Source organism: Salvelinus namaycush, chromosome 14, assembly GCF_016432855.1.
Source record: "Salvelinus namaycush isolate Seneca chromosome 14, SaNama_1.0, whole genome shotgun sequence".
NCBI classification, from domain to species: domain Eukaryota; kingdom Metazoa; phylum Chordata; class Actinopteri; order Salmoniformes; family Salmonidae; genus Salvelinus; species Salvelinus namaycush.
The window spans coordinates 6,420,362-6,447,882 of NC_052320.1; the positions used below are offsets into that span (position 1 = coordinate 6,420,362).

The window sequence follows — 27,521 nt, forward strand, 5'->3', positions numbered from 1 at the left end:
AGTGATGTGGAGACCGAGGAACTTGAAGCTCTCGACCCGCTCCACTACAACCCTGTGGATGGGGTTGTGCTTGGCACTGCGTTTCCTGTAGTCCACGATCAGCTCCTTTGTCTTGCTGATGTTGAGGGAAAGGTTGTTGTCAGGTCTTTGACCTCCTCCCTATAGGCCGTCTCATCGTCATCGGTGATCAGGCCTACCACCATCGTGTAGTCAGCAAACTTAATGATGGTGTTGGAGTCGTGTGCGACCACACAGTCATGGGTGAACAGGGAGTACAGGAGGGACTAAGCACGCACCCCTGAGGGGCCTCCATGTTGAGTGTCAGTGTGGCGGATGTGTTGTTGCCTACCCTCACAACCTGGGGGTAGGCAACAAGGATCCAGTTGCAGAGGGAGGGGTTCAGTCCCAGGGTACTGAGCTTAGTGATGAGCTTGGAGGGCACTATGGTGTTGAACGCTGAGCTATAGTCAATGAACAACATTCTCACATAGGTGTTCCTCTTATCCAGGTGGGATAGGGCAGTGTGGGGTGCAATCAAGATTACGTCATCTGTGGATCTGTTGGGGCGATATGCAAATTGGATTGGGTCCAGGGTGTCTGGGATGATGGTGTTGATGTGAGTCATGACCAGCCCTTCAAACATTTCATGGCTACAGATGTGAGTGCTACGGGGCGGTAGTCATTTAGACAGGTTACCTTAGTGTTCTTGGGCACAGGGACTATGGTGGTCTGCTTGAAACATGTAGGTATTGCAGACTGGGTCAGGGAGAGGTTGAACATGTAATTGAAGACACTTGCCAGCTGATCAGCGCATGCTCTGAGTACACGTCCTGGCAATCCATCTGGCCCCAAGGCCTTGTGAATGTTAACCTGTTTAAAGGTCTTACTCAAATCGTCTACGGAGAGCGAGATCACACAGTCGTCCAGAACAGTTACTTCACTGTCCTGTCAGTGCTCCCTCAGGAAAAGCACTTCATCTTCTCTTCCCAGAATAAAGCATTTCCTGGAAAATAAAGTGACCAGAATAAAGAAGTCTGTGTACTTCTCTCTATGGCTTCCCCTCTTGTTTCTCTCTGTGGCTTCCTCTCTTGTACTTGTCTTGTGGAGTTGCTGTCAGTCATCCAAGCACGAAGTCAACAACCTACAGCTGACTCATCTCTTTCATGAACAATCCCACTTCAAAATTACACAAATACGCCAAAACAGTGTTTTATTTCAGCGTGTTCTCTGTGTAGAGAACAACTTATCTGTGAGCTGGAGTTGTCCACAGGGATTGAAGGGTTAAGGGTTGGGTAACGTTGCCCATGATGAGCTGCCCAAATATGTCAGGAGGAAAGACATTTCTCCTATTTTAGGAGGACTAGTCTAAATTTGTTTATGTTAAAATCAACAACAGGAAGTGTAGAATAGAAATAGAATGGCTGTCTCATCATCGTTAGGGAGTCAGAGTCACCACCCTGTCACAGAGTCATGATAATTGCCGGGGTAGATAGAGTGGCTTGTTTTTAATGTGGTCATACTAATGAGTGAGTCAGTGTGATGCTGATCAGCGTTAAAACCATAAGCATGACAGCTGACTTAGCAGGTCTGGGGTTCTGCCAGATGACCCTTGGTGGACGGGAAATAAGCCAGGGTAATTGGCCACTGTCCTGTTATTTTCTGTTCTGAGTGCTGAAAAGTCTCCCTATCATCCCAAGAATGTCTTCTACCTCTCTCCGCCAAAGTCAGAGGCAGACCATGGAGATGTGTTTGGTGCCGTAGAGTCACGTCCAGGATATTGCCATTTATAGGTTCATAAAGACAATGAACTGACTACTATGGGATTTTTCCAATGTTGATCTCTGGCAATCTCGCCTTGCAGATTTTTTCAGTTCTGTTTATTTACCACTGTTTATTTTTGTCCAGCATTGCTCTTTGAATACTTGTTTCACTTGGAGGAGGGGTGGAGGAGAGGAGGGGGTTGTTGTAGTCACTGTTAACACTGGCTCCATGACTGGGAGGAGGGGAGGAGGAGAGGGGAGGAAGAGGGTTGTTGACACTGGCTCCATGACTGGGAGTCCCACACAGTAATTACCGATACCAGAGGGACACATGTGACCTCTGTCGTATATGTTCTGTTCTGTCCTGTACCCACCCTCAGCTGTTTGGACAGAGAGGGAGGGAGTGAGAGAGCGAGAAAGAGAGAGCGAGTGAATGGAAGATGGGAGGGAAGGAGGGATGGGCAGAGAGAGACAGGAGGAGAGCTGGAGAGAGAGAGAGATATATATATATATATATATATATATATATATATATATATACACTGCTCAAAAAAATAAAGGGAACACTTAAACAACACAATGTAACTCCAAGTCAATCACACTTCTGTGAAATCAAACTGTCCACTTAGGAAGCAACACTGATTGACAATAAATTTCACATGCTGTTGTGCAAATGGAATAGACAAAAGGTGGAAATTATAGGCAATTAGCAAGACACCCCCAAAAAAGGAGTGATTCTGCAGGTGGTGATCACAGACAACTTCTCAGTTCCTATGCTTCCTGGCTGATGTTTTGGTCACTTTTGAATGCTGGCGGTGCTCTCACTCTAGTGGTAGCATGAGACGGAGTCTACAACCCACACAAGTGGCTCAGGTAGTGCAGTTCATCCAGGATGGCACATCAATGCGAGCTGTGGCAAAAAGGTTTGCTGTGTCTGTCAGCGTAGTGTCCAGAGCATGGAGGCGCTACCAGGAGACAGGCCAGTACATCAGGAGACGTGGAGGAGGCCGTAGGAGGGCAACAACCCAGCAGCAGGACCGCTACCTCCGCCTTTGTGCAAGGTGGTGCACTGCCAGCGCCCTGCAAAATGACCTCCAGCAGGCCACAAATGTGCATGTGTCTGCTCAAACGGTCAGAAACAGACTCCATGAGGGTGGTATGAGGGCCCGACGTCCACAGGTGGGGGTTGTGCTTACAGCCCAACACCGTGCAGGACGTTTGGCATTTGCCAGAGAACACCAAGATTGGCAAATTCGCCACTGGCGCCCTGTGCTCTTCACAGATGAAAGCAGGTTCACACTGAGCACATGAGCACATGTGACAGACGTGACAGAGTCTGGAGACGCCGTGGAGAACGTTCTGCTGCCTGCAACATCCTCCAGCATGACCGGTTTGGCGATGGGTCAGTCATGGTGTGGGGTGGCATTTCTTTGTGGGGCCGCACAGCCCTCCATGTGCTCGCCAGAGGTAGCCTGACTGCCATTAGGTACCGAGATGAGATCCTCAGACCCCTTGTGAGACCATATGCTGACACATGCACATTTGTGGCCTGCTGGAGGTCATTTTGCAGGGCTCTGGCAGTGCACCTCCTTGCACAAAGGCGGAGGTAGCGGTCCTGCTGCTGGGTTGTTGCCCTCCTACGGCCTCCTCCACGTCTCCTGATGTACTGGCCTGTCTCCTGGTAGCGCCTCCATGCTCTGGACACTACGCTGACAGACACAGCAAACCTTTTTGCCACAGCTCGCATTGATGTGCCATCCTGGATGAACTGCACTACCTGAACCACTTGTGTGGGTTGTAGACTCCGTCTCATGCTACCACTAGAGTGAGAGCACCGCCAGCATTCAAAAGTGACCAAAACATCAGCCAGGAAGCATAGGAACTGAGAAGTGGTCTGTGGTCACCACCTGCAGAATCACTCCTTTTTTGGGGGTGTCTTGCTAATTGCCTATAATTTCCACCTTTTGTCTATTCCATTTGCACAACAGCATGTGAAATTTATTGTCAATCAGTGTTGCTTCCTAAGTGGACAGTTTGATTTCACAGAAGTGTGATTGACTTGGAGTTACATTGTGTTGTTTAAGTGTTCCCTTTATTTTTTTGAGCAGTGTATATATATATATATATATATATATATATATATATATATATATATATATATATTATGGACAGAGTGTAAGCCAGATGGATAAAGAGATAATACCTTACAGCAGTCCTGGGCTTTTGAGGGCCCCAACCAATGAAGGGACAATACTAGGTCTGTTTCAGAACGCTCATTAGGTCTGCTTCTGAACGCTCATTAGGTCTGCTTCTGAACGTTCATTAGGTCTGTTTCAGAACGCTTATTAGGTCTGCTTCTGAACGCTTATTAGGTCTGCTTCTGAACGTTCATTAGGTCTGTTTCTGAACGCTTATTAGGTCAGCTTCTGAACGCTTATTAGGTCTGCTTCTGAACGCTTATTAGGTCTGCTTCTGAACGCTCATTAGGTCTGTTTCTGAACGTTCATTAGGTCTGTTTCTGAACGCTTATTAGGTCAGCTTCTGAACGCTTATTAGGTCTGTTTCTGAACGCTTATTAGGTCTGCTTCTGAACGCTCATTAGGTCTGTTTCTGAACGTTCATTAGGTCTGTTTCTGAACGCTCATTAGGTCTGTTTCTGAACGTTCATTAGGTCTGTTTCTGAACGCTTATTAGGTCTGCTTCTGAACGCTTATTAGGTCTGTTTCTGAACGCTTATTAGGTCTGTTTCTGAACGCTTATTAGGTCAGCTTCTGAACGCTTATTAGGTCTGTTTCTGAACGCTCATTAGGTCTGCTTCTGAACGCTTATTAGGTCTGCTTCTGAACGTTCATTAGGTCTGTTTTAGAGTGTTCATTAGGTCTGTTTTAGAACATTCATTAGGTCTGCTTTAGAACATTCATTAGGTCTGCTTTAGAACATTCATTAGATCTGTTTTAGAACATTCATTAGGTCTGCTTTAGAACATTCATTAGGTCTGCTTTAGAACATTCATTAGGTCTGTTTTAGAACATTCATTAGGTCTGTTTTAGAACATTCATTAGGTCTGCTTTAGAGTGTTCATTAGGTCTGTTTCAGAGTGTTCATTAGGTCTGTTTAAGAGTGTTCATTAGGTCTGTTTCAGAGCATTCATTAGGTCTGCTTTAGAACGTTCATTAGGTCTGCTTTAGAACACTCATTAGGTCTGCTTTGGAACGCTCATTAGGTCTGCTTTAGAACATTCATTAGGTCTGTTTTAGAACATTCATTAGGTCTGTTTTAGAACACTCATTAGGTCTGCTTTGGAACGCTCATTAGGTCTGTTTTAGACCGCTCATTAGGTCTGTTTTAGAGTTTTCATTAGGTCTGCTTTAGAACATTCATTAGGTCTGCTTTAGAACGTTCATTAGGTCTGTTTTAGAGTGTTCATTAGGTCTGTTTTAGAGTGTTCATTAGGTCTGTTTCAGAGTGTTCATTAGGTCTGTTTCAGAGTGTTCATTATGTCTGTTTCACAGCATTCATTAGGTTTGCTTTAGAACGTTCATTAGGTCTGCTTTAGAACACTCATTAGGTCTGCTTTGGAACGCTCATTAGGTCTGTTTCAGAGTGTTCATTAGGTCTGCTTTGGAACGCTCATTAGGTCTGTTTTAGAGTGTTCATTAGGTCTGTTTTAGAACGTTCATTAGGTCTGCTTTAGAGTGTTCATTAGGTCTGCTTTAGAACATTCATTAGGTCTGCTTTAGAACATTCATTAGATCTGCTTTAGAACATTCATTAGGTCTGCTTTAGAACATTCATTAGGTCTGCTTTAGAGTGTTCATTAGGTCTGCTTTAGAACGCTCATTAGGTCTGCTTTAGAGTGTTCATTAGGTCTGTTTTAGAACATTCATTAGGTCTGCTTTAGAACGCTCATTAGGTCTGTTTTAGAACGTTCATTAGGTCTGCTTTAGAGCGTTCATTAGGTCTGCTTTAGGACATTCATTAGGTCTGCTTTAGAACATTCATTAGGTCTGTTTTAGAGTGTTCATTAGGTCTGCTTTAGAGTGTTCATTAGGTCTGCTTTAGAGTGTTCATTAGGTCTGCTTTAGAGTGTTCTTTAGGTCTGCTTTAGAACATTCATTAGGTCTGCTTTAGAACATTCATTAGGTCTGCTTTAGAACATTCATTAGGTCTGCTTTAGAATGCTCATTATGTCTGTTTTAGAACTCTCATTAGGTCTGTTTTAGAGTTTCATTATGTCTGCTTTAGACCGCTCATTAGGTCTGTTTTAGAGTTTTCATTAGGTCTGCTTTAGAACGCTCATTAGGTCTGTTTTAGAGTTTTCATTAGGTCTGCTTTAGAACGCTCATTAGGTCTCTTTTAGAACATTCATTAGGTCTGTTTTAGAACATTCATTAGGTCTGTTTTAGAACGTTCATTAGGTCTGCTTTAGAATGCTCATTAGGTCTGTTTTAGAGTTTTCATTAGGTCTGTTTTAGAACGCTCATTAGGTCTCTTTTAGAACATTCATTAGGTCTCTTTTAGAACATTCATTAGGTCTGTTTTAGAACATTCATTAGGTCTGTTTTAGAACTCTCATTAGGTCTGCTTTAGAGCATTCATTAAGTCTGTTTTAGAACGCTCATTAGGTCTGTTTTAGAACATTCATTAGGTCTGTTTTATAGTTTTCATTAGGTCTGTTTTAGAACGTTCATTAGGTCTGCTTTAGAGTGTTCATTAGGTCTGTTTTAGAGTGTTCATTAGGTCTGTTTTAGAACTCTCATTAGGTCTGCTTTAGAACATTCATTAGGTCTGTTTTAGAACGCTCATTCTGTCTGCTTTAGAATGCTCATTAGGTCTGTTTTAGAGTTTTCATTAGGTCTTTTTTAGAACGTTCATTAGGTCTGCTTTAGAGTGTTCATTAGGTCTGTTTTAGAGTGTTCATTAGGTCTGCTTTAGAACATTCATTAGGTCTGTTTTAGAGTGTTCATTAGGTCTGCTTTAGAGTGTTCATTAGGTCTGTATTAGAGTGTTCATTAGGTCTGTTTTAGAGTTTTCATTAGGTCTGCTTTAGAACGCTCATTAGGTCTGTTTTAGAGTTTTCATTAGGTCTGCTTTAGAACATTCATTAGGTCTGTTTTAGAACGCTCATTAGGTCTGCTTTAGAATGCTCATTAGGTCTGTTTTAGAGTTTTCATTAGGTCTGTTTTAGAATTCTCATTAGGTCTGTTTTAGAACATTCATTAGGTCTGTTTTAGAACTCTCGTTAGGTCTGCTTTAGAGTGTTCATTAGGTCTGTTTTAGAGTGTTCATTAGGTCTGTTTTAGAGTGTTCATTAGGTCTGTTTTAGAACTCTCATTAGGTCTGTTTTAGAGTTTTCATTATGTCTGCTTTAGACCGCTCATTAGGTCTGTTTTAGAGTTTTCATTAGGTCTGCTTTAGAACGCTCATTAGGTCTGCTTTAGAGTTTTCATTAGGTCTGCTTTAGAACGCTCATTAGGTCTCTTTTAGAACATTCATTAGGTCTGTTTTAGAACATTCATTATGTCTGTTTTAGAACTCTCATTAAGTCTGCTTTAGAGTGCTCATTAGGTCTGTTTTAGAGTTTTCATTAGGTCTGTTTTAGAGTTTTCATTAGGTCTGTTTTAGAACATTCATTAGGTCTGCTTTAGAACATTCATTAGGTCTGTTTTAGAACGCTCATTAGGGCTGCTTTAGAATGCTCATTAGGTCTGTTTTAGAGTTTTCATTAGGTCTGCTTTAGAACGCTCATTAGGTCTGTTTTAGAGTTTTCATTAGGTCTGCTTTAGAACATTCATTAGGTCTGTTTTAGAACGCTCATTAGGTCTGCTTTAGAACGCTCATTAGGTCTGTTTTAGAGTTTTCATTAGGTCTGCTTTAGAACATTCATTAGGTCTGTTTTAGAACGCTCATTTGGTCTGCTTTAGAATGCTCATTAGGTCTGTTTTAGAGTTTTCATTAGGTCTGTTTTAGTACTCTCATTAGGTCTGCTTTAGAACATTCATTAGGTCTGTTTTAGAACTCTCATTAGGTCTGCTTTAGAGTGTTCATTAGGTCTGCTTTAGAACATTCATTAGGTCTGTTTTAGAACATTCATTAGGTCTGTTTTAGAACATTCATTAGGTCTGCTTTAGAACATTCATTAGGTCTGTTTTAGAGTGTTCATTAGGTCTGCTTTAGAAATCTCATTCGGTCTGTTTTAGAACATTCATTAGGTCTGTTTGAGAACATTCATTAGGTCTGTTTTAGAACTCTCATTAGGTCTGCTTTAGAACTCTCATTAGGTCTGTTTTAGAACATTCATTAGGTCTGCTTTAGAACATTCATTAGGCCTGCTTTAGAACATTCATTAGGTGTGTTTTAGAACATTCATTAGGTCTGTTTTAGAACATTCATTAGGTCTGTTTTAGAACACTCATTAGGTCTGTTTTAGAACATTCAATAGGTCTGTTTTAGAACTCTCATTAGGTCTGTTTTAGAACATTCATTAGGTCTGTTTTAGAACATTCATTAGGTCTGCTTCAGAACGCTCATTAGGTCTGCTTCAGAACGCTCATTAGGTCTGCTTCAGAACGCTCATTAGGTCTGCTTCAGAACGCTCATTAGGTCTGCTTCAGAACGCTCATTAGGTCTGCTTCAGAACGCTCATACCAGCTTATTAAAAATTATTGACTGGGGGTTGGCGATGGTGTGTTTGAAGAGAAAAACCTAGCTTGGAGATATACAGTCAGGTACCTCCAATATGACATGAACCTTAGACCTTAGTCACACCCCACTATCTTCCCTCTCAGGAGAGTCTATGAGAATGGACAGCTGCCTAAGGGACACTAACCATTCCCATGCCTGTTGGGCACTATAACATCCCCAATGCTCTGATGAGACCCTCTGTGATGAAAGCACATCTGGCATCAGCTCTCAATACCGATTGGCTTCCCTTTCATCACTGCCCTCTGATTGGCTGTCTCATGGGGAAAACAGTTGTGGGACCCTATAAAATCCGCGTTGTGGAGAACGCAGACGGACTCACTGAATCCAAACATTAAAACGGAATTCAACAATATTCAAAAATGTATTGAACTTAGTAGAACATTTTTTAATTTGCCCAAGATTATAATAATACATGAACAAAATGCGTCAGTGACTCGTATTTTCATTCAACTTTCTGAAGAGACAAAGTGGGAATGCCCATGTCTGTGTGCCCATCATTTGTCTACCTCTTTGTTTAGTCGTTAGCGATGATGCTAATGAATCATCTTCTAGTAGATGGAAAAGCTTTACAAAAAACCTTCTCATTTAAATGTCAAATACAAAGTAGCCCAAGCCTACCTGGCAGAATGATATCATTATTATTATTTGCATTAATCCGGCAGCCATTTTGTTTATCAATCTCTGCAATCACATGTGCGCTACAGAAACACCTGCAACCAAACAAGTGTCTTGCTGGTGCACACTTGAATTAAAGGGTATCCACATCCAAATAAAGGTTAAATAAAGGTTACATTTAAAAATTGTAATAAAAAATAAAAAAATAAAAAAATGTAAACGTCTATATTTTTCCCAGACCTCAAAGGTTTAAGCATTGTTGTGGGCTTGTTGTTTTAATATAAAAAAGTGTGATTTTTAGAGCGAAAACCTGGAAAAACAAAACGTAGAAACAGAATTTTGAGGGAAAATACGGAATTAGGCAAAAAACTGATTTTAAAAGGCCCTACAGTTGGCTAATTTAGCATAAATTATAATTGTTGTGGATAAATGCTATGTGAAGACAACAATTGGTTCCAGTACTAATATAATCATATTTACATATGTCCATAACACATCGATGAAATCATAGGAATTTACTAGTGCCATTTCTTTGTGTGATTTTCTCCTATGCTAATTGGAAGCTGAGAAGAACCAGATGGTTTGGGCTGGTGATGAGACGACCAGAATCTAGTTGTGAAATTCCTGCCTTGTGGTTCTCAAGGACCACTCCATTAGACCGCTGTCTGTTTTGATATGTCATGAGCTTCTATGACTCAATGTAGAACAGTGTTACCACCAATGATTTATATATAGACTAAATGACTGACAGGGGGCACTGTTTTGAAGCCACCATGCCTCCATCTTGGCACTTCCCCACCGTTGTAAACATTTTGGGTGGAAGGTGTAGAGAGGCATTTATTAATGTCTACATTTGTTTTTGCCACATTTATTATATTAAAAACACCTTAATACATACTTTAAAATCATATTATGTGAGCTAAACATAAAAATGAAAAAATATATTACAACATTTTCCGTAAAGTGTAATTTTTTTGAAAGTTCTAATGTTACTGCCCCCACTACAACAACAAAAATACTTCAATACATGTAATTTTGTCCTTGAAACAATACTGTAGAATCCCATTCATTCCTATGGAGGACTGCTTCTTCTGGGGTGGTCCAATATGGCTGACCGGTGGCTTCAAACCCTCTCATTGGCCAATACATAACAGCAGCAAACCAGGGTTTATATACATCATTGGTTACCACTATGGTCACCACAGAGTTCTGGCGTATACAGAGTGTACAAATTCAGTGACGTTTCTATGGTTACACATACAGCTTTATTTTGCTCTAGAAACTGTTTTAGGACTTTGGTGATAGGCTTGATGGAGTAAAAGTGACCAGGATTTGGCTCAACACTTGAAAAAAAACATGAATGAATGGGTTGGGTGGAATCAGAGTTCATGAAGTGGAATTGGCCCCAGTTCTGCTCACTAATGATACTGTTTACATTATGTTCACATCCCCATTACTTCTATCTGCCTCCTCCCCTGTTCCCAAGGCTCTCTCCCCTGTTCTCAAGGCTCTCTCTTCTGTTCTCAAGGCTCTCTCCCCTGTTCTCAATGCTCTCTCCCCTGTTCTCAAGGCTCTCTCCCCTGTTCTCAAGGCTCTCTCCCCTGTTCTCAAGGCTCTCTCTTCTGTTCTCAAGGCTCTCTCCCCTGTTCTCAATGCTCTCTCCCCTGTTCTCAAGGCTCTCTCCCCTGTTCTCAAGGCTCTCTCCCCTGTTCTCAAGGCTCTCTCCCATGTTCTCAAGGCTCTCTCCCCTGTTCTCAAGGCTCTCTCTTCTGTTCTCAAGGCTCTCTCCCCTGTTCTCAATGCTCTCTCCCCTGTTCTCAAGGCTCTCTCCCCTGTTCTCAAGGCTCTCTCCCCTGTTTTCAAGGCTCTCTCCCCTGTTCTCAAGGCTCTCTCCCCTGTTCTCCAGGCTCTCTCCCCTGTTCTCAAGGCTCTATCCCCTGTTCTCAATGCTCTCTCCCCTGTTCTCAAGGCTCTCTCCCCTGTTCTCAAGGCTCTCTCCCCTGTTCTCAAGGCTCTCTCTTCTGTTCTCAAGGCTCTCTCCCCTGTTCTCAATGCTCTCTCCCCTGTTCTCAAGGCTCTCTCCCCTGTTCTCAAGGCTCTCTCCCCTGTTCTCAAGGCTCTCTCCCCTGTTCTCAAGGCTCTCTCCCCTGTTCTCAAGGCTCTCTCTTCTGTTCTCAAGGCTCTCTCCCCTGTTCTCAATGCTCTCTCCCCTGTTCTCAAGGCTCTCTCCCCTGTTCTCAAGGCTCTCTCCCCTGTTTTCAAGGCTCTCTCCCCTGTTCTCAAGGCTCTCTCCCCTGTTCTCCAGGCTCTCTCCCCTGTTCTCAAGGCTCTATCCCCTGTTCTCCAGGCTCTCTCCCCTGTTCTCAAGGCTCTCTCCCCTGTTCTCAAGGCTCTCTCCCCTGTTCTCAAGGCTCTCTCCCCTGTTCTCAAGGGTCTATCCCCTGTTCTCAAGGCTCTCTCCCCTGTTCTCCAGGCTCTATCCCCTGTTCTCAAGGCTCTCTCCCCTGTTCTCCAGGCTCTATCCCCTGTTCTCAAGGCTCTATCCCCTGTTCTCCAGGCTCTCTCCCCTGTTCTCAAGGCTCTCTCCCCTGTTCTCAAGGCTCTCTCCCCTGTTCTCAAGGCTCTATCCCCTGTTCTCAATGCTCTCTCCCCTGTTCTCCAGGCTCTATCCCCTGTTCTCAATGCTCTCTCCCCTGTTCTCAAGGCTCTCTCTTCTGTTCTCACTCTAATAACATACCAGTAATGTTACCTCATCCCCAGCTAGTCTCTCATAGAACTGCACATGCATTCACAGTGAGTGCATTAGCCATGGGTCCTGGCTTTGATGGATCAAAAACATTGGTTGGACCAGTGGCCCATCTATGAGAGGGAGAGAGGGGTTAGCACTGTGAGCCTTACCAGCTGGGCCTGTTAAGAAAAAGATAGAGTGGGAGAGGAGGGAGAGGTACACAGAAGGAGAGCGAGAGTAAGGGAGAGGGGAGAGGGTAGAGGGTAGAGGGTAGAGGGAGAGCTCTAGGGGAGGGCAGCAGGCTGGGACAGAGAGAGGGCGGGGAATGCTGCGAGAGAGAGGGAAAGATTGACAGGGAGAGAGAGGGGAAAGAGAGGGGGGGAGAGAACGCGGGATAGAAAGATTATTAGAGAAAGGCGGGAAAGATCATTTTTGAGGGATGGAGAGAGAGCCAGTTTGGAAGAGAACGAGAGAAAGAGAGGATGTGACGGGAGAGAAAAGGTTGAGGTAGAGGAGAGGGACATTTGGAGAGAGAGAGAGAGAGAGAGAGAGAGAATATGGCGGGAGAGAAAAGGTTGAGGTAGATTAGAGGGACCGTTGGAGAGAGAGAGAGAGTGAGAGAGAGAGAGAGAGAGAGAGAGAGAGAGAGAGAGAGAGAGAGAGAGAGAGAGAGAGAGAGAGAGAGAGAGAGAGAGAGACAGAGAGACAGAGAGACAGAGAGAGAGAGTGAGAGAGAGAGAGAGAGAGAGAGTGAGAGAGAGAGAGAGAGAGAGAGAGAGACAGAGAGAGAGAGAGAGAGATTGCGAATGTGGCGGGAAAGAAAAGGTTGAGGTAGAGGAGAGGGACAGTTGGAGAGAGAGAGAGAGAGAGAGTGAGAGCGAGAGAGAGAGAGAGAGAGAGAGAGAGAGAGAGAGAGAGAGAGAGAGAGAGAGAGAGAGAGAGAGAGAGAGAGAGAGAGAGAGTGGAACGTTTTACTAGAGTGCTGTCAGGTTGCCTTTCTATGTTGTTCTTTCAAATTGGTTTCATGTTAGCAGCAGAACCGTACATCCTTTTAGACATGGATCTTGTTCCCGCAAGTTACGTGTTCTCAGTTTTCCAAGCCCAACTTGTAGCCAGGACACAGGATACCCTATTGCACAAGATGTTGAAAATAGGTATTTTGGGGTTGAAAATATGTTGAAAATATGTTTTTCAACCAATTCTGCTCACTGGGTAAGATCTGCTATAATTCTTGAATATATATATTTTTTTACAGAATATAGCAGTGGTGTTTACATGAAATTGACTGAAACAAGCTCTCTGATGTAGTCATGTGTCTCGTTTCAGCACATTGTCTGTTGACCCCTGACCTATTCTAGCATCTGTATGACAAGAAGACGTTTGAGGCTCACACACTTTCTTAGAGATGAACACTAGTTATATTTGGCCCACACACTCAGACACACCCCTACCCAAGGCTTCTGTCACTTCCCTCTGTACACAATGAGATGTACAAGCCCTTGCCCTTTCCTGTGGCCATACAAACAGGCGCAACAGGGTTGGGGAGTGGAAACGCTGGGAAACACTGGCCGGCAGTGAGCTCAGCCATTACGAAAGCATGACTGTGGTCTTCGACCCTGCCTCAGCCCCACCACCACTGCTGCAGCGCTTCCACTTCCTCTGGGTCAGAGGTCAAGATCTGGAGCCCACTGCACATGGGAAATGGTGTGTGTGTGTGTGTGTGTGTGTGTGTGTGTGTGTGTGTGTGTGTGTGTGTGTGTGTGTGTGTGTGTGTGTGTGTGTGTGTGTGTGTGTGTGTGTGTGTGTGTGTGTGCGTGCGTGCGTGCGCATATGTATGTGAGTGTGTGTTTGCGTGCGTGCGTGCGTGCGTGCGTGCGTGCGTGCGTGCGTGCGTGCGTGCGTGCGTGCGTGCGTGCGTGCGTGCGTGCGTGCCAGACAGCAAAGGCTGTAGTGATGTCAAAGCAAAAGTTTCTAATGCATGGTTTTAACCAGGCTATTAGTTGTACTTTGTAGCCCTTTGTCTGTTTATGTGAATCAGTGTGCATATGACCTCGTTGGTGCACTTATGATCATGTGCACATGCTCCCAGGCTACAACTGTGCCATTGTGTGAGTGACACCAAGGAGAAGTATATATTAGCAAGATAAATGCAGCAGCCTCAGACGGTCCCACCAAACGCCTCTGAGAGTGTTGTAAATTGCATACCATACTTCCCTGGTCATGGCATTTCTACTGTAATCTACGTTCAGGTGGATCATATCTTCGTTGGACGACAGAACTCTCTTATCTGGCTTTAGATGTGTTTTCTCTCTCTCTTTATCTCTCTGTCCGTCTGAGCGAGGGAGCATTTCCTCCGGCCCATCTTCCCCGGTGGCCTCGCCAGCCCCACCACTCCCTTCCCTCTTTCCTGGAGGAAAATACAACAACAAAAAACAGACGGCGGAAAGCAAGACTTAGCGGTTAGCTTCAGAATGCTATGTGTATGTTTGACTGTGTGTTTGGTTTAATATTGTTTCTCGTTGGAAAAATGGTCTGTTGTTATGTTTCAGGTGACCACAGCTTGCATCCCAGCTCTCCCGTCTGATCTGGTAAGTTGACCACTCGTTCTCTCTCTCTCTCTCTCTCTCTCTCTCTCTCTCTCTCTCTCTCTCTCTCTCTCTCTCTCTCTCTCTCTCTCTCTCTCTCTTTTATAGTCCACTTCATTCCTTCAATTTATGTTTGAAATAAACCAGCTGTGACCGTCCCTAAATCTGCAGTGCTGTTGGAAAATGGCAGAAGCTTCTCTTTTCCTTGGCTTGTAGAGTGGGCTTGGTTTGTTCTCGTATGAGGAGAGGGTTTTCTAGAAGTAGATTGTAACAGGAAGTAGTATAGGTTGGGCCATCAGGAAAGAAGCCTGTTTGTTGCATTACCGTATGTCTCTCCTTGTTGCATTACCATATGTCTCTCATTGTTGCATTACCGTATGTCTCTCCTTGTTGCATTACCGTATGTCTCGCCTTGTTGCATTACCGTATGTCTCTCCTTGTTGCATTACCATATGTCTCGCCTTGTTGCATTACCGTATGTCTCTCCTTGTTGCATTACCGTATGTTGGTTCTTGTTGCATTACCGTATGTCTCTCCTTGTTGCATTACCGTATGTCTCTCCTTGTTGCATTACCGTATGTCTCTCCTTGTTGCATTACCGTATGTCTCTCACTGTTGCATTACCGTATGTCTCTCATTGTTGCATTACCGTATGTCTCTCCTTGTTGCATTACCGTATGTCGGTTCTTGTTGCATTATCGTATGTCTCTCCTTGTTGCATTACCGTATGTCTCTCCTTGTTGCATTACCGTATGTCGGTTCTTGTTGCATTACCGTATGTCTCTCCTTGTTGCATTACCGTATGTCTCTCCTTGTTGCATTACCGTATGTCTCTCCTTGTTGCATTACCGTATGTCTCTCCTTGTTGCATTACCGTATGTCTCTCCTTGTTGCATTACCGTATGTCGGTTCTTGTTGCATTACCGTATGTCTCTCCTTGTTGCATTACCGTATGTCTCTCCTTGTTGCATTACCGTATGTCGGTTCTTGTTGCATTACCGTATGTCTCTCATTGTTGCATTACCGTATGTCTCTCCTTGTTGCATTACTGTATGTCTCGCCTTGTTGCATTACCGTATGTCTCTCCTTGTTGCATTACCGTATGTCGGTTCTTGTTGCATTACCGTATGTCTCTCCTTGTTGCATTACCGTATGTCTCTCCTTGTTGCATTACCGTATGTCTCGCCTTGTTGCATTACCGTATGTCTCTCCTTGTTGCATTACCGTATGTCGGTTCTTGTTGCATTACCGTATGTCTCTCCTTGTTGCATTACCGTATGTCTCTCCTTGTTGCATTACCGTATGTCTCTCATTGTTGCATTACCGTATGTCTCTCATTGTTGCATTACCGTATGTCTCTCCTTGTTGCATTACCGTATGTCGGTTCTTGTTGCATTACCGTATGTCTCTCCTTGTTGCATTACCGTATGTCTCTCCTTGTTGCATTACCGTATGTCGGTTCTTGTTGCATTACCGTATGTCTCTCCTTGTTGCATTACCGTATGTCTCGCCTTGTTGCATTACCGTATGTCTCTCCTTGTTGCATTACCGTATGTGTCTCCTTGTTGCATTACCGTATGTCTCTCCTTGTTGCATTACCGTATGTCGGTTCTTGTTGCATTACCGTATGTCTCTCCTTGTTGCATTACCGTATGTCGGTTCTTGTTGCATTACCGTATGTCTCTCCTTGTTGCATTACCGTATGTCGGTTCTTGTTGCATTACCGTATGTCTCTCCTTGTTGCATTACCGTATGTCGGTTCTTGTTGCATTACCGTATGTCTCTCCTTGTTGCATTACCGTATGTCTCTCCTTGTTGCATTACCGTATGTCGGTTCTTGTTGTATTACCGTATGTCGGTTCTTGTTGCATTACCGTATGTCGGTTCTTGTTGTATTACCGTATGTCGGTTCTTGTTGCATTACCGTATGTCGGTTCTTGTTGTATTACCGTATGTCGGTTCTTGTTGTATTACCGTATGTCGGTTCTTGTTGCATTACCGTATGTCGGTTCTTGTTGCATTACCGTATGTCTGTTCTTGTTGCATTACCGTATGTCAGTTCTTGTTGCATTACCGTATGTCGGTTCTTGTTGCATTACCGTATGTCGGTTCTTGTTGCATTACCGTATGTCGGTTCTTGTTGCATTACCGTATGTCTCTCCTTGCATTACCGTATGTCTCTCCTTGTTGCATTACCGTATGTCGGTTCTTGTTGCATTACCGTATGTCGGTTCTTGTTGTATACAGCAGCGCAAAGGACCTGCTCCATCCCAACACATCCAACACCTGGTAAGAGTGTTCTTTCTTCCTCTCCACAAATGAATGCTGATGCTGTTTCTCTTATCGGTGTCAGAAATGGTGGTCATTTCATTTCTCTCTGTCTTCAGGGCTCCACAAGGTCTTTGACTTACAACAAACAGAGGAACACCCTCTCCAGGTAACTCAGCTCTATCATACCCTATTTCAATTCATAATTACCTCGAAGAGGAGGATGAGGAGGAGGGGGAGGATGAGGAGGAGGATTTAATGGAGCATTATGATAAGGAGGGGGAAGAGGAGGAGGAGGAGGAGGAGGGAGGAGTAGGGGGAGGATGATGAGGAGGAGGATGTACTGGACCATTATGATGAGGAGGGGGAAGAGGAGGGGGAGGGAGGAGGAGGGGGAGGATGATGAGGAGGGGGATGTACTGGACCATTATGATGAGGAGGGGGAAGAGGAGGAGGAAGGAGAGGAGGAGGTGAGAGATGATGATGTAATCTAGCATTATGATGAGGAGGAGGATGAGGAGGAGGAAGGAGAGGAGGAGGAGAGAGATGATGATGTACTCTAGCATTATGATGAGGAGGAGGATGTACTGGAGCATTATGAGGAGGAGGAGGAAGAGGAGGAGGAGGGGGAGGGAGGAGGAGGAAGGAGAGGAGGAGGAGAGAGATGATGATGTACTGTAGCATTATGATGAGGAGGAGGATGTACTCCTACTCCTCTTTATTCTCTTCATTTTTCTTCTCTTCTCCCCGCTCTCGCTCTCTCGCTCTCTCTGTTTCTATGTTCTCACTCCTCATTTTATCCCTCTCATTCTCCACCTCCTGCCATTCTCCACATCATCTCATTCTCCACATCTCATTCTCTACCTCCTGCCATTCTCCACCTCATCTCATTCTCCACCTCATCTCATTCTCTACCTCATCTCATTCTCCACCTCATGCCATTCTCCACCTCATCTCATTCTCCACATATCATTCTCCACCTCCTGCCATTCTCCACCTCCTGTCATTCTCCACCTCATCTCATTCTCCACCACATCTCATTTTCTACCTCATCTCATTCTCCACCTCCTGCCATTCTCCACTTCATCTCATTCTCTACCTCATCTCATTCTCCACCTCATCTCATTCTCTACCTCATCTCATTCTCCACCTCCTGCCATTCTCCACCTCATCTCATTCTCCACCACATCTCATTTTCTACCTCATCTCATTCTCCACCTCCTGCCATTCTCCACTTCATCTCATTCTCTACCTCATCTCATTCTCCACCTCATCTCATTCTCTACCTCATCTCATTCTCCACCTCCTGCCATTCTCCACTTCATCTCATTCTCTACCTCATCTCATTCTCCACCTCATCTCATTCTCTACCTCATCTCATTCTCCACCTCCTGCCATTCTCCAACTCATCACATTTTCCACCACATCTCATTTTCTACCTCATCTCATTCTCCACCTCCTGCCATGCTCCACCTCATCTCATGCTCCACCTCATCTCATTCTCCACCTCATCTCATTCTCCGCCTCATCTCATTCTCCACCTCATCTCATTCTCCGCCTCATCTCATTCTCCACCTCATCTCATTCTCCGCCTCATCTCATTCTCCACCTCATCTCATTTTCCACCTCATCTCATTCTCGAACTGCACTACCTCCTGGTCTTTCTGTGGTGCATTACATCTTTTTCAGAGTTTCTCTCTTGACCCCATTCTTCAAATCCGTCGCGACCCCTAGTTTGGTGAACGCTGGGTTAATTTATAGAAGGGAGACTGAAAATGTACGTTTTCAGGGTTGTTTTAGAGCTCAAAGCAGTAACAGAACAGAAATCTATAGACCACAGCATAAATCCCAGCAATCTCCCTGATTAGGAGTATCAGTGTGGACCGTGTGATGGAGAGAGTCATGGAGCGTCATTATGACTTTGACCTGACCTACATCACCGAGGGGATCATCTCCGTGTTCTTCCCCCCTCTGCTGGACGAGCAGCGCTACCGTCTCAACCTCAAGGAGGTGACCGCCATGCTCAGGTCCAAGCACCAGGATAAGTTCCTGGTGAGTACAGTACTTCCTGCCGCTGATGTAGACATGAACTAGCTTCCAATATCCACACTACCAGCAAAGCACTTAATATGAAGGAATGCATTGGGCATGCATTCTAAGTGGTATGCTGGTATGGATATTGGAAAGTAGCCATACACTCAGTGATGCTTTCATATGGGGTTTTATATGTGTTACTTACTGGCAGGGGCGTCATGCACCACACAAAAATCTGAGGGGTCACAAAGTACGTGAGGATGGCTGGGGGGTGGTCCGGCGGGGGGCTAGGACCCCCTTTTCGAAAGTTTGAGAATTTTTCAAACAATTGAAACAACCTTTTCCTGCAATCTAAAGCATCATAATCATAATGTTCAATTGTATGCCAAAGAAACATCTAGCTAAACATCTCTCTTGAGCTGTCTGTATCCTCTTGGCTATTTTCTTAAAGAAACTAAATATGCTTCTCTGCATCCCTGCTAAAATCTGGATAAAAGATTGAAAGGAATGTTAGTCTTATTCAGTACATTTAGTAATTGCTTGCTTTTCTAAAGTATACCAACCTTGCCAGCAGACATGCCAGCTAAGATAGTTAGACAAGCTAGCTACTCTAACTTGATTGATAGCCTGAAATGGATTCTTGGTAGCTAATTGGGAGATGAGGTTGGGAGATTCGGAACCTAGCTGGGTTAGCTAAAGACAACTTAATAAAATGGCTAGGTGGCTGGTAGTATTACAGAGAAACAACAACAACAAAATATGATTATTTTATATATAAAAATGTAAAAAAGACAAATCTGAGGGGGTGCCCCCTATGGGCATGACGCCTCTGCTTGCTGGGCTGGTTGTACACACATCGTTCATTTGAATATTCATTTTCCTTTCAGCTCTTCAACCTCTCTGAACGACACCGTGACATCACCCGCATGAATCCAAAGGTATCATTTTTTATTTTCTGTATCAATACTGTATCAGTTTCTAAGGCTAAATATATTAATGTACTTTTCCTCACTATTTTCCCATGTGGTCCAGGTCCTTGACTTCGGCTGGCCTGACTTCCATGCCCCTCCCCTGGACAAGATCTGTGCCATGTGTAAGGCCATGGAGACGTGGCTGACCTCCGACCCCCAGCATGTGGTGGTCCTGCACTGCAAGGTCAGGGTTCAGGCCTGCTTCTGACTAGGTTTTAAAGGGTAGTTTTGTTGTTTTAGGGGCTTTTAGGGACTGCTGGCTTCACATAGATGACTCACGTATTTCACTCACAGAGGCTCTTTGATCAGTGCAATATGTAATATTTGTATCTTTTCACTGTGAAATGTTGAAATTGCTATGAGATCTTGTAGGGGTAGTGGCATTCGTGTCTTTAAAACAATAATAATCAGTTTATTCTTCAAGCCCGGGGCTAAAAACCGTTGGGGCTTCATGTTCTTTTGGCACTGATCTTTCTCCTTCAGGGCAACAAGGGCAAAACAGGAGTGATTATTGCAGCCTACATGCACTACAGCAAGATCTCTGCAGGGTGAGTGTTCTGTCCTGCATCCAAAGCCACAGTTTCCACACTGAGCATGGTTTAGGGCTGTAGTAGTGGAAACTGGCTTGTTCTTTGGCTCAAGCCAGCTGCATTCATGTACTTCTGGCTCTCAGAGAGCCTGGTCTTGTCTATAATGGGAAAGTTATGTAAATGTTGTATAATTCTCTACATGAAGTGTGTATTCTTGTTGTGCAGTGTGTTGCTTTAATTCTGTGTTTTTTTGTGTTTGAGCAGGGCAGACCAGGCCCTCAGCACCCTGGCCATGAGGAAGTTCTGCGAGGATAAGGTATCTTCCTCCCTCCAACCGTCCCAAAACAGGTAAGCACCATCTACATGTTGTCTATATCACTAACCAACAAGTGCTGTAAATGTCTGTATGTTTCTCTCGCTCTTTCCCTCTTCCTTCCCATCCCTCTCTCTCAGGTAGACACTGAGTGTACAAAACATTAAGAACACGTGCTCTTTCCATGACATAGACTGACCAGGTGAATCCAGCTGAAAGCTATGATCCCTTATTGATGTCACTTGTTAAATCCACTTCAATCAGTGTAAATGAAGGGGAGGAGACATGTTAAAGAAGGATTTCTAAACCTTGAGACAATTGAGACATGGATTGTGTATTTGTGCCATTCCGAGGGTGAATGGGCAAGACAGAAGATTTAAGTGCCTTTGAACGGGGTATGGTAGTAGGTGCCAGGCATACCGGTTTATGTCAACAACTGCAACGCTGCTGGATTTTTCATGCTCAACAGTTTCCTGTGGGTATCAAGAATGGTCCACCACCCAAAGGACTTCCAGCCAACTTGACACAACTGTTGCAGCATTGGGAGTCAACATGGGCCAACATCCCTGTGGAACGCTTTTGACACCTTGTAGAGTCCATTCCCAACGAATTGAGGCTGTTCAGAGGGCAAAAGGGGAGGTGTTCCTGTTTGGTATACTCAGTGTATATATTACTTCATGCATCCTTTTCACCTACATTCAGTGTTGATTTATTTGATTTGATGTTGTCTTTTGTGATGTATGCTTACTAATCACCCACCCCTCCCTCCCCCTCTCTCTCTCCCTCTTCCCTCGCTCTCTCTCTCTCTCGCTCTCTCTCTCACGCTGCCCTCCCTCCCTCTATCCCTCCCTCTTTATCTCTCCCTCTTCCCTCGCTCTCCCTCTTCCCTCTCTCTCTCTCTCTCTCTCTCTCTCTCTCTCTCTCTCTCTCTCTCTCTCTCTCTCGCTCTCTCTCTCTCTCACACTGCCCTCCCTCCCTCTCTATCTCTCTATCTCTCTCAGGTATATCTACTACTTTGGGGGGCTCCTCTCTGGGGCGATCAAGATGAACAGCAGTCCGCTATTCCTCCACCAGGTCCTCATCCCCACGCTTCCTAACTTCCAGGGCAAAGGAGGTGAGGCCGTGCGAGGGGACCACACACTTGTTTCCCCTGACTGACAGTTGGCTCCTCCCATCCTCAGATTAGACCACTACACTTGGGTGTTGAGTCTGTCTCAGTCTGTCTTTACAGTAGAGACCGTGGTGTGTGTGTGCGTGCTAGTGCGTGCATGTACCAGGTGTGTGTGTGTGTGTGTGTCTGTGAAGGCCTGTCTGTGCAGAAGGCTCTGAGATATGGCCCTGTGAAAGATAGCAGTGTTTTCAGATGGTCAAATTCACCCTCCACCTACACACGGGGCTGTTTATCTTGAATTGTTTGACGGATAGGGACAGAGACAGTCAGCACATTCCACTGTGTAACACTGAACACCGCCTCTCTTTATCATTGCCCAGGTTACTTCCCCTTCCTGAAGCTTTACCAGTCCATGCAGCTGGTCTACACCTCAGGGATATAGTGAGTCTGCATCACTTCATGTCCTACAGTATTATCAACCAACACCACTGACAGAAAAGAAAAATCTTTATAACTTGGACAGGATGTGCCTTTAGGCCTACTTGTCCTTGTGTGTGTCTATTTGTATTGATATGTTGTGTGTTGTCTGTCCACAGTGACTTGCAGGGTTCTGTGGGCAGAAGACTGTGTGTGACCATTGAGCCAGCACTGCTGCTGAAGGGAGACATCATGGTGAGTGAGACCATCTGTCTGGCCATTAGACTAGTCCACTTTTTTTCTCAAGTGAAGTCACCGCCTTGCCACTGGCAGTCCAAGTATGCTTATCCTCTCCTTCTTCTCACTGATCTGTTGTTCTGTTCCCTCTCTACCTCTCTGTCTCTCCCTGCAGGTGAAGTGTTACCACAGACGGGCCCAGGGTGCAGAGAGGGACACAGTGTTCAGACTGCAGTTCCACACCTGCACCATCCACGGGGCCCAGCTATGGTTCGGCAAGGGGGAGCTGGATGAGGCCTGTACTGGTAGGAACTAGTGGGGTTCTGGGGAGGGGGCAGGGAGAGGAAAGGGTCTCTCTGTTCAGGGCCTGAGGTATCTGTTTTGTTAGGTCGGTGTGGAACAATGAAGCTTGTTTATTCAACATGGTGGTTAAGGGAAGTGCTCAGTAGAAATGCCTGTATGCAGCAGATGTGTCAAAATGAATCAATCCCTCAACAACACAGTATGTGTGGTGGTTCATTGCTTCATTGTATATTGTATATTGAACACGATCATTTCCTAATTCTGCTAATGTGATTACGTTCTGTGAAATGTTAAATTACTCCCAGCTGAAAAGTTGTGCCATGTACTGAAAAAGCACCAGGGGATTATGTGGCAGTAATGATCCCAATCGGATAATTACTGACAGAACTTAAAGGAAAACAGTAAAATGTATTTTCTCAGATGAACGATTTCCCTCGGATGCCACTGTGGAGTTTGTCTTCTCCTCTGGACCAGAGAAAATGAAAGGTTTGTTTGAACTATGCATTTACAGTGTAACAGTGCCAGGGAACACAATAACACGTTTGTATTGATGTGTTTGATCACGTGTCTAATAACATGGGCTCTCTCCTCAGGGCGTGAGTACCAGAGAAATGACCCTGCTGTCACAGTGGACTACAACACAGCTGATCCAGTGGTGCGCTGGGACTCCTATGAGAACTTCAACCAGCGCTACCAGGACAGCCTCGATGGTACAGTACAGAGCAGTACAGAGGACCAGGGAGACACTCTCAATAACACATTCAGCCCGCAGTTAATACTGTGCTGTTGATACTGTACTCTGAAGCTATGTTAAATCTCTGCTCTCTCTCCCCCTCTCAGACATAGCCCACACCAGGGGTCCAGTGGACGGAAGTCTGTACGCCCAGATAAAGAAGCGTCTCTCAGCCCCAGGCTCTGGCTCCCTGACCTCCACCAATGGCAGTCCAGCAGGCACCAGCGAGGAGAGGCCCAGTCAGAGCCATCTGCTCTCTCCCAGCTCTGACTCTCTCACTCACTCCGGCCACTCGTCTGCCCTCCCAGAGCGGCCAGAGGAGTCCCGAGGGCTCCCGCCACCCACCCGGCAGGAGAGAGAGGACCTGGACCGACTGCTGGGGGGCATCGAGGGGGAGAGGGATGGCCTGGACAGAGAGAGGGAGACTGCCATCCTGGACGATGGGGACTCGTCCTCGCCGTCTGAGCAGACAGGCACCCTGAGGCTGGACCGCTCCTGTTCTTGCCGGGTGGGCTACCACTCCCAGCGCTGTGCCGAGCCCGGCTGTGACCGACTCCACCTCATGTCCAGCGGCTACTGCCGGGACAGAGCGCCGGGCACCAACGGCCACCCTGGGTCACCGCCCTTGACTAACCCTGCCACCGTCCCCTCACACATGGACCTGTGTCAGCACTACAGCCCACACCCTCACCCCCATCAGGCCCTGCCTCCCCCTGACCTGGTATGGAATCGCCAGCAGGACCCTCCACACTACCTGCACCGTGAGGGACCCTCTCGTCACCCTTCTCTGTGCCCCTATCCATCCCAGGACCTGACCTCTCACCCCCACACCCTTCATCCCGGGCGTCTGCTCTGTAGAAGTGATGACTATGGTCCGTACCACCACCCTCCCTCACACACCCACCATCACCCTCACCACCCCAAGTCCTCCGGGTCCTACCAAGATATGCTGCTGCTGGATGGCCTGCCGCCCCCTAGCTGCCCCTGCCGGGACTGCCTCATCAGGAGGGAGGATACAGCCTTCCACGGCCTGAGGCTGGAGCGAGGAGAGAGCTTCCACTGGGACAGAGAGGCAGAACTGCAGCATCGGGAAGCAGGGCTAAGGAGAGTAAGGGAATCTGAGCTGCCTAGAGGGGCAGAGATGCACTGGGAGAGGGAGGCAGCAGGACTGAGAAGAGGCAGGGAGATGTCACTGCACTGGGAGAGAGACAGGGAGGCAGAGCTCCAATGGGAGAGGGAGAGAAAGGCCGACTATTGGCACCGGAGGGCCTACAGGCTTCAGGACCACGAGCTACCTGCCTTCACCTTTGACCCCCTACCATCCGGCCACCCTGCATACCCGGAGGCGTCTCGCTCCCATGGCCACGCCCACCTGGACCTGAAGTACAGCAACAGCAGCAGCAGTGGCTACCAGACCCCGCACCAGGTCTGCCTCTGCTCCCCCTACCAGCCCTCACCCTCTGAGAGCAGGGGTTATGCCTCAGGCTACCAGTCTGAGTCCACCTCCCCTCTGCCCCCTCCCTCCACCCTGTCAGGCCCCTGCAGCCACACCAGAGGGCCAGCAGACCACCACCCCGAAGCCCACCCTCAGCAGTACCCATCCGAGAGCCAGACAGGTGAGACAACCCCCACTGGTTTATTTATTAGCGACAACATATAAGATGATTTCATGAAATACATTTAAACAAATGTAGGAAATCATTATTCAACTGTCAGTTCTGTCACATAAAGTCATTCTCTCTGTTCGCTGTTTTCCATAAGATGGAAGGGGGATGAGTGAGAATGTGAGTTGGCGGGACCACATCTCCCAGGGTTCCTTCAAGAGGATGCATCCTTCAAGAGATGTCCCATGTTCCACGCCCTCTGACCTCTCTAGGCCGCCCACCCCTGTTCTCACCAGCAGCCCTCTGTGCACACAAGAAAGGTGCCTATTCTGTTGTTTTTAACATCTGCAAAAGTCACATATCAGAAATAAAACATTCCAACATTAAATGTAAGAATATATTGCAAACATCTTTAATATGACTTTCTGTTTGTTTCAGCCTCAGTCTAGGTGTGCAAGAGTGTGAAGTTGGATCGACTGACATAGTCAACAGTGACTGTGAGTCTGTCCAGTCTCAGGATAGGCCCGGCAGTGCTGCTGCTCAGGGGTCGCAGGTCAACCAGCAACACATCCCTGACCCTTTACAGTCTACATCCGTGACACCCACACCTTCCCCCACCCAACCCAACAGCCACTGGACCACACTGACAGCAACACAACCACCCTCACCCTCACCCCACCAGCCCCAGAACCACAGTGCTACACCTTCACCCCACCAGCCCCAGAACCAAAGTACTACATCTTCACCCCACCAGCCCCAGAACCACAGTACTACATCTTCACCCCACCAGCCCCAGAACCACAGTGCTACACCTTCACCCCACCAGCCCCAGAACCAAAGTACTACATCTTCACCCCACCAGCCCCAGAACCACAGTGCTACACCTTCACCCCACCAGCCCCAGAACCACAGTGCTACACCTTCACCCCACCAGCCCCAGAACCACAGTGCTACATCTTCACCCCACCAGCCCCAGAACCACAGTGCTACACCTTCACCCCACCAGCCCCAGAACCACAGTGCTACACCTTCACCCCACCAGCCCCAGAACCACAGTGCTACATCTTCACCCTACCAGCCCCAGAACCACAGTGCTACATCTTCACCCCACCAGCCCCAGAACCACAGTGCTACATCTTCACCCTACCAGCCCCAGAACCACAGTGCTACACCTTCACCCCACCAGCCCCAGAACCACAGTGCTACATCTTCACCCTACCAGCCCCAGAACCACAGTACTACATCTTCACCCCACCAGCCCCAGAACCACAGTGCTACATCTTCACCCTACCAGCCCCAGAACCACAGTGCTATACCTTCACCCCACCAGCCCCAGAACCACCGTGCTACACCTTCACCCTACCAGCCCCAGAACCACAGTGCTACACCTTCACCCCACCAGCCCCAGAACCACAGTGCTACACCTTCACCCCACCAGCCCCAGAACCACAGTGCTACACCTTCACCCCACCAGCCCCAGAACCACAGTGCTACATCTTCACCCTCAACTACAACCAGCCAGCCCAGCAACCACTGCCACCCTGCTACACCCACTCAGACACCCACTGAGAAAGCTAGCCTAACTGGTCCAAAGACCACCCTTCCTACAGAGACTGCTATACTGCCTCCTGTTGGCCAGCCCCAGTTCCAGTCCCCCAACCCTGTACCTGGAGCATGTCCACTCAGGAAACTGACCACAGAGGTCCCTAAATCCAGCTCCACCTCCACCTCGGCCACTTCCTCCCCCAAGCCTCCTATCAGCAGTCTGGAAGGGTCCCCCTCCTCAGAACCTCCTGTGCCCGGCTTCGCCACCCTGGGCCGGAGGTTGATGCTGGTCACTGAGCCCCCAGGACCCCTGCAGCACTACCCTGGCATGGAGGGCAGCACCAGCGGGCACTCTCCAGCCCCTGAGGTACACACCACCCCCACATTCCCCACCTCTGCCACCGGCTGCTATCCCCAATCTGTCCCACATGTGCCATACTCGAGCTACACTCCTGTCACCATCCCCCAGTGCCCACTCCCAGAGAAGCGGGGTCAGTCTGCCCAGCCAGGGTCGCCTAATTTCGGGGTGAGGACCCTGAGGCCAACCCCCTCACAGCACCATGTCACCTTCTCTCCAACGGTGGGGGAGATGGCGCCCCCTGCAGGCCAAGGAGAGGGAGTGCTATCTCTGGAGAGTGAGATGGCAGGCAGAGTCAGTGTTACGTTTGTCCAGGACAACTCACGCTTCTGGTACAAGCCTGGCATCTCCAGGGACCAAGGTAACTTCAGTTACTGTTTTACTCTTCATAAATAAAGCAGACTGTTATGCAATATGCATGAAAAAAAAATTATGTCTATTTTCTCTATTCCTGTAGCCATCGCTGCGCTGAAGGAGAGAGAACCAGGGGCCTTTCTTATCCGGGACAGCAACTCCTTCCAGGGAGCCTATGGCCTGGCGCTGAAAGTGGCCACCCCGCCCGCTAACCTCAACAACCACAGCAGCAGAGGTATGACTCAACGACTGCCCCTTGTCTTCATCTCAACCACCTAGATTTCTTCGACACAAAGCACTTCATTTTCTGCTAGCTAGTAATGTTCTCCCTGTAACACACACACACACAG

General features: G+C 46.7%; 1 protein-coding gene across 5 annotated transcripts in view; it reads left to right on the forward strand.

Moving 5' to 3' along the window:
- Positions 1-27,521, forward strand: part of LOC120059061 (tensin-2-like) — a 70,524-nt gene that overhangs the window by 31,006 nt on the left and 11,997 nt on the right. For all 5 annotated transcript variants that reach the window (XR_005478087.1, XR_005478088.1, XM_039007842.1 and 2 more), the window contains exons 4-21: positions 14,358-14,396; positions 16,641-16,682; positions 16,781-16,830; positions 18,530-18,713; positions 19,583-19,633; positions 19,728-19,850; positions 20,150-20,214; positions 20,461-20,544; positions 21,511-21,623; positions 22,001-22,061; positions 22,217-22,292; positions 22,450-22,579; positions 22,998-23,063; positions 23,171-23,287; positions 23,418-24,926; positions 25,072-25,234; positions 25,353-27,178; positions 27,275-27,406. Coding sequence is in view for 3 of the 5 variants with exons in the window: in XM_039007842.1 (XP_038863770.1) it covers positions 14,358-14,396; positions 16,641-16,682; positions 16,781-16,830; positions 18,530-18,713; positions 19,583-19,633; positions 19,728-19,850; positions 20,150-20,214; positions 20,461-20,544; positions 21,511-21,623; positions 22,001-22,061; positions 22,217-22,292; positions 22,450-22,579; positions 22,998-23,063; positions 23,171-23,287; positions 23,418-24,926; positions 25,072-25,234; positions 25,353-27,178; positions 27,275-27,406 (4,831 nt within the window). In the remaining 2 variants the exon portion in view is untranslated. The remainder of the gene's footprint in view (positions 1-14,357; positions 14,397-16,640; positions 16,683-16,780; positions 16,831-18,529; positions 18,714-19,582; positions 19,634-19,727; positions 19,851-20,149; positions 20,215-20,460; positions 20,545-21,510; positions 21,624-22,000; positions 22,062-22,216; positions 22,293-22,449; positions 22,580-22,997; positions 23,064-23,170; positions 23,288-23,417; positions 24,927-25,071; positions 25,235-25,352; positions 27,179-27,274; positions 27,407-27,521) is intronic.